Source organism: Lynx rufus, unplaced genomic scaffold (assembly GCF_022079265.1).
Source record: "Lynx rufus isolate CCGP_SWC_20201006 ecotype Redwood Valley unplaced genomic scaffold, mLynRuf1.p SCAF_15, whole genome shotgun sequence".
Taxonomy (NCBI): domain Eukaryota; kingdom Metazoa; phylum Chordata; class Mammalia; order Carnivora; family Felidae; genus Lynx; species Lynx rufus.
The window spans coordinates 54,175,333-54,195,868 of NW_025814829.1; the positions used below are offsets into that span (position 1 = coordinate 54,175,333).

Consider the following 20,536-nt stretch of genomic DNA (forward strand, 5'->3'; position numbering starts at 1 on the left):
TTCTTTCTTGCCTGGAATTTTGAGCTGATGATGTGCTCAGAGGAGGGAGCTTCCTTGAAAAGTGTCTAGTCCATGCTGTCTACAGGTGGAGGGGGTTCTGTCCAGGGAGAGCAGAGAGCTTCATTCTCGTTCTGTTCATATCCCTTCATGAGCTGAGGTTATCTTCTCTGCAGGTAGGGACTGAGCGTTAGTTATCCTCATGTGTCCTATGATTTGTTTTTCCTATGATGTGTTCAGTGATTTGACTATAGATTTGTCTTGCCTCAAAACAACCCTAGGTATTTATGCTAAGGAGGTCTTCCTCTTATTGTAAAACTTGCAGCATTGGTATCTGAAACTAGACCTGTTAGTTTCTATTTGATCGTAATTGGACTGTCATACATGCTTTTTCTTATTTCTCCAGCACAGACCATCAGCACATGATGATACACAATATGTAATATCTCTGCTTGCCAACAACTCATTTCCTCTTATTATTTCAGTTGATCGATAATATGGGCTATCAGAAGAAGTTTATTAGGTAGATACAGCTGAGCTAGAAGATCAGGAAAAAACCTAACATAATAAGACTTCTGCATAATTCTCTTTTTGTGTAAGATATGGAACTTATGTTGACCCCTTTCAAAATATAGCAGTCATATTCTGTTCTTCTTTCAACCATTAAAAATACACAAAAGGAAAAAAAATACCAATGATGTGTTTGTAGGCTCTTAGAGTATAAATTTAAAGCAGGTAATTCTTTCCTTTTATGCTTTAATTTAATTTTTTAATTATTTTTCAATATAATTTATTGTCAAATTTGTTTCCATGCAACACCCAGTGCTCATCCCAAGTGCACTCCTCAATGCCCATCACCCACTTTCCCCTCTCCCCCAACCCCCATCAACTCTTAGTTTGTTCTCAGTCCTTAAGAGTCTCTTAGGGTTTGCATCCCTCCCTCTCTGTAACTTTTTTCCCCCACTCCCCCCCCCCCCCATGGCCTTCTGTTAAGTTTCTCAAGATGCACATATAGTGAAAACATATGGTATCTGTCTTTCTCTGCGTAGCTTATTTCACTTAGCATAATACCCTCCAGTTCCATCCACATTGCTGCAAATTGCCAGATTTCATTCTTTCTCATTGCCAAATAGTATTCCACTGTATATATAAACCACATCTTCTTTATCCACTCGTCAGCTGATGGATATTTAGGCTCTTTCCATAATTTGGCTATTGTTGAGAGTGCTGCTGTAAACATTGGGATACATGTGCCCCTATGCATCAGCACTCCTGTACCCCTTAGGTAAATTCCTAGCACTGCTATTGCTGGGTCATAGTGTAGTTCTATTTTTAATTTTTTGAGGAAACTCCACACTGTTTTCCAGATTTGGCGGCACCAGTTTGCATTCTCACCAGCAGTGCAAGAGGGTTCCCATTTTGCCACGTCCTCACCAGTACCTATAGTCTACTGATTTGTTCATTTTAGCCACTCTGATGAGTGTGAGGTGGTATCTCAGTGTGGTTTTGATTTGTATTTCTCTGATGATGAGTGATGTTGAGCATCTTTTCATGTGTCTGTTGGCCATCTGGATGTCTTCTTTGGAAAAGTGTCTATTCATGTCTTCTGCCCATTTCTTCACTGGATTATTTGTTTTTTGGGTGTGGAGTTTGGTGAGTTCTTTATAGATTTTGGATACTAGCCCTTTATCTGATATGTCATTTGGAAATGTCTTATTCCATTCTGATGGTTGCCTTTTAGTTTTGTTGATTGTTTCCTTTGCAGTGCAGAAGCTTTTTATCTGGATGAGGTCCCAATAGTTCATTTTTTGCTTTTAATTCCCTTGCCTTTGGAGATGTGTCGAGTAAGAAATTGCTGCAGCTGAGGTCAAAGAGGTTTTTTCCTAAAGCAGATAATTCTAAATGAAGGATGTTATGGGACATAAAACACCAAATTCACACTTAGCCCTTACCCATGTGTGACCTCGGATTTATCACTCAAATATTTGAGTACAGGGGCGCCTGGGTGGCGCAGTCGGTTAAGCGTCCGACTTCAGCCAGGTCACGATCTCGCGGTCCGGGAGTTCGAGCCCCGCGTCAGGCTCTGGGCTGATGGCTCAGAGCCTGGAGCCTGTTTCCGATTCTGTGTCTCCCTCTCTCTCTGCCCCTCCCCCGTTCATGCTCTGTCTCTCTCTGTCCCAAAAATAAATAAACGTTGAAAAAAAAATTAAAAAAAAATATTTGAGTACATTGTCATAGCGTATTATTATTAGTAAGGGACAGGGACCATGTTTTCATCATGATTATTTCTTCTGCTGGATCTATTTGGCAGATGATAGATTGTAAGCGTTTGGTTGTATCTTGTCTTTGCAGCTCTCTTTCTAAACAAAAACACACACATTTCCACTAAGGATGTTTAATTAAGATAGTATGTTCTGAATAGACTAAATTTAAAGTACTGCTTCATGAGCCTTAGTCATTGTAAGTACATCCTTAGCCCCAGCAGGATGCAGACCATGTGGTCTACTTCTTTTATATGTTCATAGAGAATGTTGGTTAGAAGCTTTGCCCAGAATTGCTGGCTCACTCAGAAATGGGGGCTCCCTAGAATACAAATTAGGAGAGCAGAGTATGAGTGCCACCCTCCATTCTGTAGGCCGATTCTAGAACCTTTTCATTCCTCAATCGCTTTGAAATCATGATGGTAAACCCTTGATTTGCTTCACATGCTGACTCAATGTGGAAGTGCTCTTTATATTGTATCATTCTGTCCCCAAAACAGGTTTTCTCCTTTTTATAGTGTCACTGCATGCTGCCCAACAGAACTCTAGGGAAGGGACTCATGATTTTACTTCTTCCTCATGTGTGAGGATCACTGCATTTGGCCTTGTTTCCATGTTTGTCCAGCCCCGTGAGTTTTGCTTAGCAGAGCAAGAGGAGTATTTGAGGGTAGTCTAGGACTATAAAGCTGATACCACATGCTAAAGTGAATACTCTTTACTAATTATGGTGTTTAAGTGTATTTTAGAGGAGGGAGAGGGGATCAGTTAAAAAATAATTGGAAAACATTAGTGATTAATAAGTTTTCTGTCATTGGATGAATATTATTTAAAAAAAAATTTTTTTTAACGGTTATTTTTATTTTTGAGACAGAGAGAGCCAGAGCATGAATGGGGGAGGGTCAGAGACAGGGAGACACAGAATCTGAAACAGGCTCCAGGCTCTGAGCTGTCAGCACAGAGCCTGATGCGGGACTCGAACTCACGGACCGCGAGATCATGATCTGAGCCGAAGTCAGCCGCTTAACCGACTGAGACACCCAGGTGGCCTGGAGGAATGTTATTTTTGACATGAATATAACAAATACAGTAAAACAAATAATGCAAGTTAGAAGAAAACAAAACTTAGGAATTCTAGAAAGTAGAGTCTTAAATATTACCTAGTTGATGTCATTAAAATCCACTGAATATAAAACAAAAAATAAAAACAAAAATGAAAACTTGATGGACAAAGATATTTTAATCTATGATCACCATATATCATAATTTTTCTAATGTTTTTAGATTAGAGGTACATTCTTAGGATTCCATTGATTACTTATCATTTCCTTCCTGTAGGTTGAGCCAAATTTTTACTTATCCTAGTTAAGAGTACAGAACCTTTGAAATGAATCTTGATAAAAAAAATAATAGGTCATATTTACTGGGCACTGTGTTAAGTGTGTTAAAAAATTATTTCAACTTAATTCTTACACCAATCATATGAGGTAATGAAGATGATTATTTCTAGTTGTAGATGATGAAACTGAAGCTTAAGAGAAATTGAGTAGCTTCTTTGAAGCTATAGTTTGAACAATGGTAGCATCAGGAAGAGCACCAAGACATTTGGCTTCCATAGCTTAAAGTTATGTTGCTGTACCATGCTTTGTCCCTGGGTGTATTTTGTGAACTCTAGAGGTATATTGCATGTATTTTCAGTGGAAAAGAATGGGCAGAAAATGAAAGAATTGCTTATGGGTGTACTCTTCTAGATTTCTTCAGGCTGTATGTTAGATATGTAATTTATATGATCTGTGAGATGAGTCTACCTTAGATGAAGATAGTGTGCACTTGGGTAAAACTCCTAACGTCCCTGGTCCTACCTTTCCTAATTGATGAAATGACAGTTAGAGACTGGGTTTGAAAGATAGAAAGACTGTTCCTCTCACTGGGTCTTTCCTTTGGGTCCAGGGCAGGAGGGAGGTAAAAGGGAGAGCCTGAGAAAATTGACCCTTCTCCTGCCCATGCACCTAGAGTCATAAATCCACCGGAGACTACTTCTTATGTATCTTCTCATGTATCTGTGCTAGAGAGAATGATTTTATTGGTCTTTGGGAATTTTCTCAAGTTTTAGTGTTGCTGCAGCTACAAGGAGAGTGTTGCTTAGGCAGTGGGGGAACCTGGGTCTTCATTTACCTGTGCTTCCCATTTGCATTTCCTTGATAAGTAGTCCTGGGCTGCATGCACTCCTGAAGGGTCATCCATGGCTGACTATGTGGCCTTGGCCCTGGAGGGTATTGCCTGCTAGGAGGTGGCACCCCCACCAGCCCCTGTCATGCTCACCTGCAGTTTTTCATAACTTGTTCATTAAGCAAATAGCTTTTTGGCAAACTGACTTAGAGATGCTTTGCACCTAGTAAGAGCTCAGTAAATATTGTTGATTAAATAATGAATGAAACTCTGAAGTAAAATGAAGCTTTGAATAGCTGAACACTTGAGAAAGTTATACTTATTCATATTCCAGGACCAATTACTTTCATTTTTTGGTGTGACCAACATGTCTTGGTCTAGTATAGAGGTATTGACCAAGGAGGAATGTGAGGGGATCCGGAGTCACAGGGCACCCTGAATTGTGTGTGGTAGTGGGTGCGGAAGGGAGTGCCAGAGGGAACCTGGGACTCTGTGTCCATATCCTAGCCAGCCAGTTTGCACAGGTAAGAAGTAAGCTTAAGTTCAGAAGGCTTTATGTCAGTTCAGTCTCCCTAATTTAGATTCAGGGCATCTCATGTAGTAGGCTAGTGTGTCCCAATTAAATCCCTAGTCATCAACTGTGAGAAGATAAACAGAAGTCCATGTCTCTGTCTGCTGCCTGTGCCGCGGTCAAATCACATTCCCTGATCAGGAAGAGGGTTCAGTACAGTGCGACTAGAGTGCGGGTTCTAGAAAAAGTAAAAACTTTTCATGTTCCTACAACAATCATTTGACTCTTTAATAAACTGAACTCACATCTCCTGTTTTTGTAGAATAACGAAGACACCTTGTTTAGCTTTGCAATCTTACAGTCGCATGTTATACTGACTGAGCCAGCCAGGTGCCCTTTATTTATTTGCTTATTTTGCTTTGTAATCTTGGCTATTTCACATATTTGTGACACATATTTCCATGTCATTAATCTTTGTAATGGCGTAATTTAAGATATTTGTTGTGAAGATTTAATCATATATACTGGCAGAGGTACGATGAGCCCACGTACCCATCACCCAACTTCAGTAGTTACCAATGCCATGATGGTTTTATCTGCCTCCCTCAGACTCACTTTCTCATGGGAAAATTTGAAACCAATACCAGGCATCATGTTAGTTTAATTTCAAATACTTCAGGATGTGTCTCAAAAAGGGACTTTTTAATATGCTATAATGCCATTATTATACTGAATGCAAATAGAATTTGTTGCCTGATTTTTCTGGTAGCCAGTCCATTTTCAGAACTCTCTGATACCTTAGATTAGAAGTTATGTCCAATATGACACATGATTCAATCCTCTTCTCTTTTTGTCCCAGGGGTTGGGAATAGCATGTGTGCTAGATGGGCAATACTGTATACTTTCTAAACCCATGTCAGGAGGTTCACTGTGTCTGCCTGCTTTAATTTTATTGAGGCTGTGAATGATTCATGGGTTTGGGGGTGGCAGCTTGATTCCTTCTTTGCAAATTTTTCACTTTGACTTTTTTCTCTAATGGGTTTCCCATCCATTTGCTATTCATTAAGTGACCATTGGGAATGCAAAAGGACTTAATTAGAGATCGCATCATGGTGATTTTTTAATTTTGTCATTTTTTGTCCCTTTTGGCTAGAACTTTTCTATATTGAAAACTTTTCTTTGTTCACTAGATGTCATATTACCTTGAAATACAGTTCATACTGGAAATGTTTCTTTTATTTCCCATTAATTCTCTGTTATCAGTGATGATTGGTGCCCTAGAATTCTCCAGAGATACCTATTTTTATTTTCTTATTCCTTTTCATATACTCAATATGTTTAAATTCATTGAGTTATTATTTTTTCTATAATAGCATGATTTTAATGGCTATGTATTTAGCCATGTATATAAAGCCATCTTTGTTTTAATGCTGTGGTTTTCTTTGTCGCACATTTTAATTTCTTTCATTATTTTTTACTATTAATAATCCGTTTATTATTGTAGCAGGAGCTGTGCTAAGCACTTTACATGTATTTTGTCATGTAATCTTCACAGTAATCCTGTGATATAACACTCTTTGGTTATATCTGAATATTTACCTAGGATTGATTCTCCGCAGTTGAATTTTTGGGTCAAGGAGTGAACTTATTTTAAGATCATGGACACACATTGCAAAATTGCTCTGCAAAACTTCTCCTGTTAATGATGTTGCTGCCTTCTGGGTTTCAGCTTACCTTGAATCCAGGTTGAGGAACAAAAAAATTGACAAACTCGTTGCCCATGCCCATGCCTACCTGCCTCATGAATTTTTTCCAAGTATGATGTCACTCTGCCATACTCAGTTGATGCAGTGACAAAAAATCTGCCCTGGTTTCAAGGAGAGGAGCGTGTATTGGCTGGGTGAGATTACACAGAGCAATAAGAATAAGCATGGAATGAGCCAGGACATGTTGAGTAGAGAAAGCAGTAAAGGGGACTTGAGAGACAGTGGCCGATCCAGAAAAGAAAGTATGGTATCATAGAGATGATAGCAAAGAATTCTAAGAAGTAAGAGTGAGTCAACGATGAAAATTTTCTGAGAGATTAAGAAACTGAGTAAGATGAAGATAAATATTATTGATATGGTGTTGGCTACCAGTTTCTATTGTATGGTGGGGATAGAAGTCAAACTGCTGTCTCAAATTAGGGTGGGCTGAGCCAGGAGTGAGGGGCTAGAGGTAGTAAGTGTAGGTAATTTTGGTCAGTAGTTTTGATGTGAAGGGAAATCAAGAAATGCGACAGTAGTGGGGGGTAAAGAGTGATGTGGGCTAAGGGAGATTTTCGTTTTAAATTAAGTATGTTTGTGTGATCTAGAAATGTCCACTAAAGATGGAAATGTTCTTTATTCAGGAGAGAGAAGGAATAGTGAAAGAAGTGAATTCCAGACCATGCCATAAGGAATTCGATCTAGAACACTGAGGGGAAGAACTTGCTTTTGTTTGGAGCAGGGCCTTCTTCCTCTACGAGGAAGGCAGAGAAGGGTATCAGTGTAGGTGTTTTTGCATATTCACAGTTTCCCTTGGTTTCTTCCATTTTCTCAGTGAATTATTTGAGAAGATCATTATCTCATCATTGAAAGGGCTGGGTTGGGGCACTTGGGTGACTTAGTTGGTCACTTGGTTGAACGTCCAACTTCAGCTCAGGTCATGATCTCGCAGTTTGTGGGTTCAGTCCCCACATCAGGCTCTGTGCTGAGAGCTCAGAGCCTGGAGCCTGCTCAGATTCTGTGTCTCCCTCTCTCTCTGCCCTTCCCCAATCATGCTCTGTCTCTCTGTCTCTCAAAAATAAATAAACTTTAAGAAAATTAAAAAAAGAAAAGACTGGGTTAAGGGGGGAGGAAATGTATATGATTGTGTTGGAGACTATATGCTTAGATGTGAATGCAGAGCAGTGTTGGGCCTAATTGAGGTTTATAGTCATGATAATAAAGTGAAAGCAGACAATGGATGCATGTCTTTCCTTCACAGTGACCAGTTGCTCTGGTTCAGGCAAAGAAAAGGTGGACGTCTAGAATGGAACAAATTGGGGTTTGGAAATTTTACTGGCTCCCATGGGGGAGAGGGGCAGGGGAGCTGCAGTGTTTGAATGATACGATTACAGTGGTGGGACATGGAATTTAAGCAGGTGAGGAAGGGAGTGATGGATTGTGTGACAGTGGCAGGGATGATACACTCAAGATCCCTGTGGAGGATGGGCCCTCAGAAGGGGTTCTAGAATATGAGTTGAAAGGATAGAAGGCAGTGGCCAAGGATTAGATGTTACTTCCAGACATTTGTACATATATTGATTAATTTATGATCAAAACATTAATTGAGCAACTACATGTCAGGTCTTTCTTGAGATACTGGGTGAAAGGTGGTAACCAAACAATGGAGTCTGCTAAAATGGAGTTTACTTTCCAGGAGGAAGAGACAGACTCACAAAAATTCAAAAGCTGAGATCTCTGAAGAATAAAGAGGGATAATGTGAAAAAGAGTGACTGACAATGCTATTTGAGAAATGGAGGGTCAGGAAGTTATCTCAGTGGAAAAGACAACTGAGCAGAGGCCTGAATAAGATGAAACAGTGAGTCATTCAAGTATGTTGGAAAGGGTGTTCTAGTACAAAAGTCTCTGAGGTAAGCATGAGCTCTGTGTGCTAAAGAGGAGGAGGCCTGTAGGTCAGAGTGCCCTCAGGGAGAGCAGGAAAAGGTGACAGGAGGGGAAGGGCCTCTTGAGTCATGGTGACAGTTGGGTTTTTGTCCGAGGTTGATAGGAAGCCATGGAGGGCTGGAGTAAAGTTTGAAATTGGTCTTCTGAATGGGTTGCCTGTGTGGGGGAAGAGAAAGCACTGACTGGAGGCAAGGATTCAAGATCTCAGATGAGTTTTCTCCCTGGGTGTTGGTTTGATCTCCATGTGGATGTCAGAATCACTGATAAGAGTAGAGGTGGAAAACAGAGCAGTTGAGTCAGGAGCTGGAGTATTCAGTGAATGGCAGGGAGGGGATCAGGAATGACAAGAAGTCAGTGGATGGAAGAAAGGAGAAGGATGACAGCTGGTCTAGCCAGTGACAGGTCTAACCATGCTGATGGTTTTGGAGAATAAATCACTTGAAATTACTAATGGGGATCAAGGAAGTCACTCGCTCACTTCCTACCCCTAATATATGTGCGATTTGGTACAAAATGTGTCCATGTGAGAGGGCTGCTAGAGAAGGATTCACGTGGCAGCCAGGTTACTTTCCATGCAATCAGGTGAGGTTCCCTTCAGAGAGGTTGAGGCAGGGATTCTCAAACTGGGGTGATTTTGCTAGCTGGGGGACATGTGGCAATGTCTGAAGACACTTGGCGTCTTACAATGGGAGGTGCAGTGGTTATGCTGCTGGCATCTATTGAGTAATAGTGAGTGATGCTGCCTACATCCTACAACGCACAGGACAGCACAGGACAGAGAATTATCCATCCCAAGGTGTCCGTGGAGTTGTGGTTGAGAAGCCCTGGATGAAGGCTTGAGGGTTGTGTTTGTTCATCATGGAGCTGAAGTTCCAGGGAGGAACTTCCACATTATTCCATTCCCTTTTTGATAATTTTTGGCTTGATACACATACACATTTACTCACTCCCACTTAAATACTCTCATATATGGAAGGTCCTATCTCCCTTACTTTCTGTCATACAAAGTTTCTGAGTTACAGGAAAGAACTACTTCATTTTCTGGCTGTTTTCAGTCATAAGATATGTAAAATGGGAATAGGAAAGAGACCTCAAAATTGTATGATTAGTCTCCTGACAGACATTTATACATTTGAAATTTAGTTGTTCTAACAAGTACGTACCTGTGCCTGGTTTTGCATAGCTCTAAGCTAAGAATGCTTTTTACATTTTAAAGCTGTTCAAAATGAAAATGAAGAAGAATGTGCAGCAGAGACCTTATGTGGCCCTCAAAGCCTAAAATATTTATTGTTCGATCCTTTATAGAAAGAGTTTGCTTATCTCTGGTATAGAGGTATTTCCTTCCCAGTTCTGACTATGATAGGAACAAGTCTTTGTCACAGAATCATAGCATTGCATTTATGCAGAAATCCTAAAAATATTTATTAATGCTTCTTATGTGTGAGAGGCCATATTTGCAGGATATATGCTGGCTGTCAGGGAGTTTATTTTAGTGAGAGGTGTAGGTGTTAAATAAGTACACACATGATTAAAATAATTAATTACACAAAGAACTAAGAAAGGCGCCAAAAGAGTATGGAAGGGGGTCACTGAAGGCTTTTTTGAATAAGCAATTTTCATCTAAATTTGAAGAATGAATCCGCTAATTACAGGGAGGGGCAGGAGCAGGGCAAGAACTGAGGGAGCAGTTGTAGCCCTGGGAGGGATGCTGGAAATCTTCTGTGTCTATCATAGTTGACTAATGCAGGAATCAGCTGAATGAATTTCTAAAGGGTAATAAAGTAGAGAGTGAGTGGTAATTAGAAAGGATTAGGGACCTCCAGCCATTGTGTTCTCCCAGATGAGTCTGAGGTATAGCTGGGATTGAGAACCATGGCACTAGGTGGAACCCAGACCTCTTGGTCCTCGGCCAGCGTCCTGTTCTCGTGCCTGTCTTCTCTGGTCTCTTCTAGGGACATAAAAGCTGAAGTTTGCACCTACCATAGAGCTATGGTTCTGAGGATCATATGAAAAAAATTTGTCTGACATACTTGCTGGCTCTTTTCTTGGGGGTTGGGGCCTTTCCCTGCCTCCTGTGTCCTCATTCTCTGCCCTTCTCTATTGCCATGCCAGAGACCATGAATGTCAGTCACTGACATTTCTTAGTCCACTTGGTGGTTGCTAACTGCTCCCTCAGGGAGCCATTAGCAGGGTAAATGAAGAGAGGAAGGAGGGTTACCAATGATAATCCCAAAGGCTGGGCACTTCTTTAGGTGGAAATATACTTCTTCAGGTGGGCCATCATGTGGCGTAACCTCTTTTGGGGCAGGAGATATTTTGGGGGGTGGGAGAGCAAACCAGAGCCACCTTCTCCCATGTGGTATCCCAGTCCTCAGACTATGGAGTTTTCTCTGTGTTTGAGAAGCTGCTGTCTGTGCACTTCAGTGGCCTTGGCAACAGTGATGCTCACTGGTTGTGTTTTTCCAGGCTTCACTCCTCTGGGAGGGTTCCGAGCCAGGTGACATGCCAGTGCTCCTGACTGTATTTCATCTGCAGGGCGAACTCTGTTGGAGAAGCTGTTCAGCCAACAAGAGAACGGGCCTCCAGAAGAAGCAGAGAAGTTTTGCTCCCGGATCATTGCCATGGGTCTTCTACTTCCTTTCAGTGACTGCTTCAGGGAACCATGTGATCAGAACGCCCAATCAAGTTCAGCTCCATTTGATGTAAGTAGGAACATTTACTTCTGTCTGCGAGGCAGATTGGAGTTAAAATAGCAGCTGTGATGTGTGTCTGCCCAGTCACCCCACACTTTAAATACCAACATGTGATGCAAGTCATCCTTCCCTCAGCCACTCAGCAGCTCAGCATGTCTATTTAATTTCTACACTTTCCTTCCTCACTTAAGTAATCCTAAGTATATTTGTCAAACCTCCTTTTCTTAACAGATGGTCACTCTTGACAGTTTTCTAACCTGCTTTAATCGGTAATGATTTTCAAGTGGCTCTGAGTCAGGACTGCCCACTTGGCTGGTCACGGACATTACTTCACAAGCAGTACCAAAGGGCCAGAGCTTTGTTCCCAGGGGGCTGCAGGTTTCCATGGGTGCCTAGAACGCTATTTCAGTGTGTTCACAGCTCATCTATTTCCTAACCATTGCTATGAAGCAGCATTGTCTGCTTTCTCCCCAGCTCCCATCCACCAAGAGCATTCATACTGTGAAACGGTAATCGAAAAGGCATATTCATAATTCCTAATGAATATCAATCAGTACAGCTGGATTATCATTTTCAAGCCAGGTATTGCTAATGTTTCTCAGGTATGTGGTACATGTGTGACATCGGTAGTTGTATTGAGTTGCGTCTAAAACCCAGATATGTAAGAATGCTCCTGTATGATTTTCTGATAAGAAAATGGAAGGTCTGGTTGGCTCACTTGTGCAGAGCCCAGTATTTGTGAGGCAGAGTAATGGGTTCTCGACCATATGGGTTCGTTACAGTTGTTTCCTTGCTTCCAACTACACCCTTCTTCTGTGCCTTTAGTATACATGCTATTGACCAGTGAATGAAATAATGGTGACTTTTGAAAGGCAATGAAAATGAGCCCTGATCAAGATGTGACAGTAAATAATAAAATGTCTATATGTCTTGCATTTCTTCTTTCTCTTCTTCATACATTATAAACTATGTTCTTCCTTGATCTCCCTTCAGTATTAGGGAAATAAATCACGTAAAGTATCGTGAGATCTTCTTGACACTTTCCATGTGAAAGAAGGCTTCTCGGGATGTGCTGTGACTTGTGAATCTTGCTTCTTAAGATCTTTTTATTTAATTATTTTTAAAAATGGCACTAGCTAATTATTTCTAGGTAGATCTTTTTATTCTATGGGAAGAATTGGATAATTTAAAATTTTCCTTCCTTCGTTTTTCTTTTTTTTTTGTTTGATGAGAGAATTGTGTTATGATAGAAACTGAACACCTGGGGACTGTGTAGCTAAAAGTGTGCAGAGAGCTGTGTTCTAGAAAATACATAAATTTGCACGTTGGGATTAAAATAAATGTGGCACAAAGGCAAACCCTGGCCATGTCTAAAGCTTGCCTTTTGATTGGAACTACCCCCAAAATGACTGCATTATCCTCTTAAAGTTTAGAGGTAAACAGTCTTCTCATTCAATAAATGTGGAATTGGAATAAACTGAAAAGAATAGGATTATTCTATACCTCCTTTTTTTTCTTTCTTAATCACTGAACTGGCTGCTGCTTTTTTGTAATGTTTATTTATTTTGAGACAGAGGGAGTGTGCGAGCTCTGTGGAGCCCAATGTGGGGCTTGACTCAGGGCTTGATTGCACAAACTGTGAGATAATGACCTGAGCTGAAATCAAGAGTCGGTCCCTTAACTGACTGAAACACCCAGGTGCCCCTGAACTGGCTGTTTCTCATCTTCCACCTCCCTCCATTCCTGTGTTAGAGTAGTAACCCCTCTCATGATTGTCTGTTTGGAGGACAGCTGGGTATGGCAAAGAGAGGGAAAAGCAAACAAATAAAATCCCTTAATATGGTAGAAAGTAATTTCCTCAGAATAAGAATTTCTTTCCCTCAACTTTCTGTGATTGTATTTTCTCCTTTATTTGTTGGCTCTGTAGAACATCTCTACTCCCCCTGCCAAACTAAACACAAAACAAATAAGAATTTAAAGTCACTTTAGTAAGAAATGTTATTCCATATACTTAAACAGAAGTTCAGTCACACAACTGTGCATTTCCTGTATGCACAGTCAAGGATTTTCTTCAAAACTCAACAGAGGTAACAATATAGGGAGTTATGTAGACTGAGGTATTAGTGGGGAAATGGAGAGGAAGGCACTTATCTGTGTGCGGAGAAATTTCTGATAATTAGTTTCTTTGCTGATTTCCAGAAAATTGCTGTTGGGAGGATTTCTAACCAACAATTCTCTTGGGGAAAGTAGCCCTTCGAGACTGATCACCATGTGGGAATAAATTCATAACTGGCACTATTCCTAACCCAACTTTGATCCCTTCCCTAAGAACATCTGATTCCCTCCTTTTCCTCCTCTTGCCATTTATACACATAATTAGAGCAGTAAAGAGTTTTGACTTAGGGATCTCACTGATATGGTTTGTGGATTAGCTTTCTTCATTCAACCTTTTTGATTTTAGCCCCATGTTATATTATACATTTTTTAGGGCCTAACATTTTGCTTTAGAAATGCTATAAATAATATGAAAAGACTTCACATAAGTTTCAAGAACACTAAAAGGTAAAGAGCTTTGAGTGATAATGTTCATTCATTCACAGATGCTTACCAAATACATTCTATATGCCAGGGAGTGCTTTAGTCTCCATAGATATGTCACTGAGGAAGAGAAATAGGATTTCTGTTCTCCTGAAATTTATATCCTCTTCATGGTGGGGAGAGACACATAAAAGACAAAACAAAACAACAAGTAAAAGCATAGGTCATGAATTTACATCAGATTCTAGTAAATGCTATAAAGGAAATAAACCCTAGTAACACGATAGGGTGAATGAGGGTGGGGTAGGGTAAGTGTAGGGGAAGCCTCACTAAGGATTCCTGATGGGAGGTCTGAGGGAAGATCATTCCAGGAAGCTCACCTGATAAGTACAGAGGGTCTAGGGAGAGTATAAGCATGACCTAAGCACACAGCCTGAGCACCTGCATAGGTGAAGTTTAATGAGTTGAGGACAGAAAGGACTCAGGGTCAGAATGTGCAGGGTCCTGAAAGCCATGGAAGGAAAATAGATTTTTATTTAAGTAGGAGCTTTGGGAAGGTTTTATGCAGGGCGAGAACATATTTTACATGAATCATTTATCCTAGTCTTTGGATAATGGAGTATTGGAGGCAGAAATAGAAGTAGGAAGTCCAGGTGGGCTTATTGGAATAGTTGAGTGAGGGATGGTGGTGGTAACTTGGAGTAGGATGGTGGTGAGGGAGTTAGAGAAGAGTCCTTGGGTGTGAGATGGATTCTGTAGGTGGAGCTGATGGGACTTCTGGTAAGTTAGACGTGGGGGCAGTGGAAAAAGAAAGTCAACTATAACTTCTTAGTTTTTTATTTTAAGCAGCTGGGTAGATGGTTGTGCCATTTATTAAGATGTAGAGAAGCCAGGTCTGTTTTAGGAGGAAAATGTTGTAAGGACAGGACTAGTGCTCGTTATATACTTTTCTTGAATAAAATTCTGTTTATTTAGAAAACTAATACTTAGCATATAAGCTGACAAACATTAGCTTTTGCTTTTCACTGGTGGAATGATGTTGACTTTATTAGCTAATCAAAATTAGGGCCATGATATAAAGATATTTCAGCCATCAGGTTTGTAGCCCTTTGCATAGCCATGTATTCATAGAACAGAAAGAAAGATGGAGATCCTTTATAGGCCTGATAGCATTGTCCATTATCTTTTTCCATTTCCATTACTAACCTGGGGACCCAGAAACTATCAACTTACTTCTTATTCTCTGACCTATCCTCACATTTGCCTTTTGCTTTTTTTTTTTTTTTGTTACTGTTGTTGGTTTTGTATATCCGATAGAATTCTAAGCTAGATCATTTCTGAAGCTAACGAGAGAAAACACATGCACATTACTACTGCTTGGTAGATTGTATTGTTTAATTGTAGATCATGGTATTTTTTTTTTGTGGTGAGGAAAGACTTTTTTCCTTCTGGAGCCTGTTCTAGTCATTTCTCAAGGGTTAGAAAAAATCTCTCTCCTGAAATGTTTGCCATAAATCCTTAGAAATAGCAAAAACTTAAAAAAAAATTAAAAAAGAAAAAAAGAAAAGAAAAAGGGGCGCCTGGGTGGCTCAGTCGGTTAAGCGGCCGACTTCAGCTCAGGTCATGATCTCGCGGTCCGTGAGTTCGAGCCCCGCGTCGGGCTCCGTGCTGACAGCTCAGAGCCTGGAGCCTGTTTCAGATTCCGTGTCTCCCTCTCTCTGACCCTCCCCCATTCATGCTCAGTCTCTCTGTCTCAAAAATAAATAAACGTTAAAAAAAAAATTAAAAAAAAAAAGAAATAGCAAAAACTTCATTATGTCACATCATATATAGTTGACCCTTGAACAATGTGGGGGTGAGGGGCACACCCCCCACACACAGTCAAAACTTCACATACAACTTTTGACTTCCCCCCAATTTAACTACTCAGGGCCTAGTGTTGATTGGAAGCCTTACTGACAACAAAACTAGTTGATTAACACATGTTTTGCACGTTATATGTATTACATACTGTATTCTTACAATAAAGTAAGCTAGGGAGAAGAAAATGTTGTTAAGAAAATCATAAGGAAGGAAAATACATTTACTGTACTATAAAAAAGGATATAAGTGAACCCACATAGTTCAAACCCGACTTGTTCAAGAATCAGCTGTAACTTGGCAGTTTTGGGCCACTGCCCTGCTCCCTGTGGACAAAGAATGTTAGTCCTCAGCCTGTGGCTGACCATGGGCTCTGGCTCATTGCCTGTTAGTTGTAGATGGAGGTCATTTTGCAAGAACAGGTTCAGTATGTGGTCCCTCAAGATCCCTTTTCCTTTGAATGCTTTTATTTATATTAGATTTTTCTGAGTCATATTCATTAGCGACTGTTTTCCAGCAAACCACAGTTTTCTCACATAGGTCTTCTCGGATTTCTTTAATCATCACTGTGTCAGATATCATGTTGCCTCTGCATCACAAAAAATAAAGCAAGTTTACTTGGCCCAAAGATTTTGGCAGGAGTAAATGATTATACTTACTCCTTTAGAACTGATTTTAAATGTCTTCCTAGTAGAATATTTTTGGATCCCTCGCTTTTTTGGGTTTGGCAGGTTTTACTAATTTTGCTAACTATGTAGTAATCCCAGGCTTACCAGATGGGCAAGAGCTCCTTGCTATGTGTGTAAATGGATATAAGTTTGAATGAGTTATTAGTGAGGCTAGAATTAAAGAGAAGGAAGACATGAAAATTCAGGCTAAAAAGGCATAAAGAAAACATGATCCTGAATGTGTCAGAAAAATAATTCATCAATCAAAACCAATAATGGTCTCTGCTGAAAAACTGATGAAATACACTCTGCTCACCGTCACCAGTAGCTGGAATGAAGACTTAAGTGAACAAATAGAAATGATCATTTCTATTTGAATCCAGTTTTTTTCAGAGTAGGAAGAATACTTGGATTCTTTTTAGTCAAAGCCACACAGATCTTTTTCTGAGAAGAAATAAAAGCCATGACACACCTTTCAGTTCTAAGAAAATGCACACACACACACACACACACACACACACACATACATTACTGTACGTTTGTTTTTGAAACACTGTGTATAGGATTAGGTCTCAGGAAGCTTTTAAGTGTGATTTAAAATTAGATTTAATTTTCAGACCATCTTTTTAAATTATTTTAGCTGAACATTTCTTTTCCTTGCAGACTTCCCTCTAATCTCAACATAGGAGTCAGTAGTAAAATAGAAGATTTCATTTAACAAAATTCATTTTGTAGCCATAGTTTTACATCTGTTCCATTACTCAGGTAATCATTGCCTAAACTCATGAGAAGCAGGGTGACAAGAGTAGATTGAAAATATAATCCTTTCCCTCAGTTTTACTTATTTTAGTCTTTGTTTGTTTAATTTTAAGGACTTAAAAGAGGTCTAAGGTACTACGTTCACGTGGTTAAAGAAGAGCTCTGCTCCTGGCCTTGGCCTCTCCCACTCTAGTTCTACCCTTGCCTGGCTCTCCTTGTTCTTGTTTTGATGGTTTTAACTTTGATATTTTAAGTTTGCTGATTTGCCTTTGGGCTGTCACAGATTAGGATTTAGGTATTTCCCAACCTTTCCCCTCCCCATTCCTTCCAGTATAGTTAATACTGGTCTTCTAGTTTCCCTTTGATAATTCTGCCTTGAACCTTAAATAATATGGTTCAGATTATTTTGTCGTTTCATTGACTTCGGATGATGTCTCCTGCTGCCCCACCCACCTCACATAATTAGGCTATCTAGTGTCTCTACTTTCTCCTCCACCTGGTCCCAACCTGAGCTTTCTAGCTTCTACCAAGAACACTTTTATCCTTCAGGTGTATTTTTAAGGTTAATTGTTTTAAAAAATGTTTATTCATTTATTTTGAAAGGGAGAGAGAGACAGAGAAAGAGAGAGAGAGAGAGAGAGAGAGAGAGAGAGAACCTCAAGCAGTCTCCATGCTGTGAGTGCAGAGCTGGATGTGGGGCTTGACGTGAGATCGTGACCTGAGCTAAGTCAAGAGTCCGATGCTTAACAGACTGAGCCACCTAAGCACCCCTAAGGTTAATTTTTAACTTTATTTTAAAAGTTGAGAAAATGTTTGGACACCCTGTAACTGTTGCCTTGCAGAGGCGATAGTGTGCTCTGATTTCATTTGCTTTTTAATATCCCAATATCACAGCCCCCAGGCCACTCAGATGAGGATGTTTCTGGGGTTAAGTTCCAATGGATTCTGTTATTTTAATAAACAGTCACTTGTTCAAAAGTATCCCGTATTAGTTCAGTTACATTTGATTTATCCCTTTCTGATATAGGGAGCCCTCATCTAGCACAACAAAGTTCTTGATTGCCTTTTATTTTGTTTTCTTTTGGGAGAAGAAACCTGTATCTATCTATCTGTCTGTCTGTCTATCTATCTATCTATCTATCTATCTATCATCTATTTATCTATCATCTTTCTTTTTCTTTCTCTTTCTTTCTTTTTCTATCTATATTCTCAATATCTTTGAGTTTGTACCCTATTCTTACCATTTAATGGAGTTCTTTCAATTTTTCTTGAAGACTACTGCTGTGGTCTGAATATTTGTATACAAAATTCATACTTTGGAATCCTTATGCCTGGTGTGATGGTGTTTGGAGGTGGGGCCTTTGGGAGGTGACCAGATCAGGAGGATGGAGCCCTCATGAATGGGGTTAGTGCTCTTTTAAAAGAGATCCTGCCCAGAGATCTCTCCTTCCACCATGTCAGGATGCAGTGAGAAGGCACCAACTATGAACCAGAAAGAGGGATCTTACTAGATAAGGAACGCTGTTGTTTCCTTGATCTTGGACTTCCAACCTCCATTGTGAGAAATAAATTCTGTTGTTTATAAGCCATCCAAACTATGATATTTGTTATAGCAGCCTGAATGGATTAAGACATCTAATAGCTTCCTCTTTTAATTTAGATCAGGTTCCTGATATATAATTATGACTTCTATTTTTTTTTTTTTTCCAGCTCCTTTTCTCTTGCCCTGCCCCTGGTTATTAGGCGCACAGAAATTAAAGACTCTATTCTCAACTGATTCACAGCCACTTTAAAGAGAAAAGATACATAAAGAAATTATTGGACTTTAGTGGTTGCGGTGGGCTCTGTAGTCTGACTGTCCTGGATTTGAATCCTTGATTTCCCGCTTACTCTATAAACATAGGTGAATGGCTTAGTTTCTCAGTTTGTTTCTTGTAAAATGAGCAGTGATGTACTGGTTTCTGGGTAAGAGGAAAGCATGAATACAAATAAAGCATTTTGTAGAGTATAGGGCATACAGTAAGTGTTCAATGTATGTTAATTGTCGCCACAGATCATAGTTGCATTTAGAGTTCCAGTGGAGATACGTACAGTGGAGGGAGCAAAGGAGAGGATTAACTGAGTCTCCTTGGTAGCTCAGGAGATAATCCTTAGGGTGAGACTTGAGGCTGACTTGGAGTTTGCTGTAGGGACGAGCCAGATCAGGATAAGTCTATGTATGAGGCATGCAGATGATTTTGAGTGTAAACTGAGAGAATGATAGGTAAAAGGAGGCCAGACATGGAAATATTTATGTCACCTTAGAGATGTTTTTAGTATATATGCTGCTGAAGTGAGCACTCCTTGGGGATGTTTGTAAATAATTTTTGAGTAGTTAAGCTATAACAGATTGCCATTTATAAGAAATCATTCTGGTGGCAGAGTAGAGAATGAAGAAGTTTAAAACTGGTGTTGGGATGATCAGTAAAAATGTCTAAACTGAAACAGGCAGTGTGGAAGGAAAGAGACAGCTATGGGGAATGTTTAGGATTTAGAATTGACAGGACTTGTCATTTTAATTAGATATGGGGAAGTGAAGGAGTAGATGGCTTCTTCGGTTTCGGATTTGCAACTCTAGGTGGATGGTGATACTCCATCCACAAAGAGGCAGAATGCTAAGGAGGGAACACGTTTCACGGAAGATGATAAAACTCTCATGGACATCTAGAATAGAATGTATGATTGTTTGGGACATAATGGTGGCAATTCCTAGAGGGAGAAGGAGCTGCTGTTACTAGCATTACCATAGTTGCGTTAAAAATAAGCAGATCTAATAAATTATGATAGAGAGTAATAAATCAAGATAAAAGTTCTTTTTTAAATAATTTTATTTAATTTATTTTTAAAATTTACATTCAAGTTAGTTAGCATACAGTGCAACAATGATTTCAGGAGTAGGTTCCTTAATGCCCCTTACACATTTAGCCCATCCCCCCTCCCACAACCCCTCCAGCAACCCTCAGTTTGTTCTCCGTATTTAAGAGTCTCTTAGGGGCGCCTGGGTGGCGCAGTCGGTTAAGCGTCCGACTTCAGCCAGGTCACGATCTCGCGGTCCGTGAGTTCGAGCCCCGCGTCGGGCTCTGGGCTGATGGCTCAGAGCCTGGAGCCTGCTTCCGATTCTGTGTCTCCCTCTCTCTCTGTGCCTCCCCCGTTCATGCTCTGTCTCTCTCTGTCCCAAAAATAAATAAACGTTGAAAAAAAAAAAAAAAGAGTCTCTTATATTTTGTTCCCCTCCCTGTTTTTATATTATTTTTGCTTCCCTTCCCTTATGTTCATCTGTTTTTTTATCTTAAAGTCCTCATATGAGTGAATGAGATACCGCTTATGCTAAGCAAAATTAGTCAGAGAAAGACA

At 40.0% G+C, this 20,536-nt stretch overlaps 1 protein-coding gene across 2 annotated transcripts in view; it reads left to right on the forward strand.

The window, feature by feature from the left end:
• The window catches only part of FMN2 (formin 2), a 393,006-nt gene that overhangs the window by 26,702 nt on the left and 345,768 nt on the right, over positions 1–20,536 (forward strand). For both annotated transcript variants that reach the window (XM_047076425.1, XM_047076426.1), the window contains exon 2: positions 11,161–11,327. In XM_047076425.1, coding sequence (XP_046932381.1) covers positions 11,161–11,327 — 167 coding nt within the window. The remainder of the gene's footprint in view (positions 1–11,160; positions 11,328–20,536) is intronic.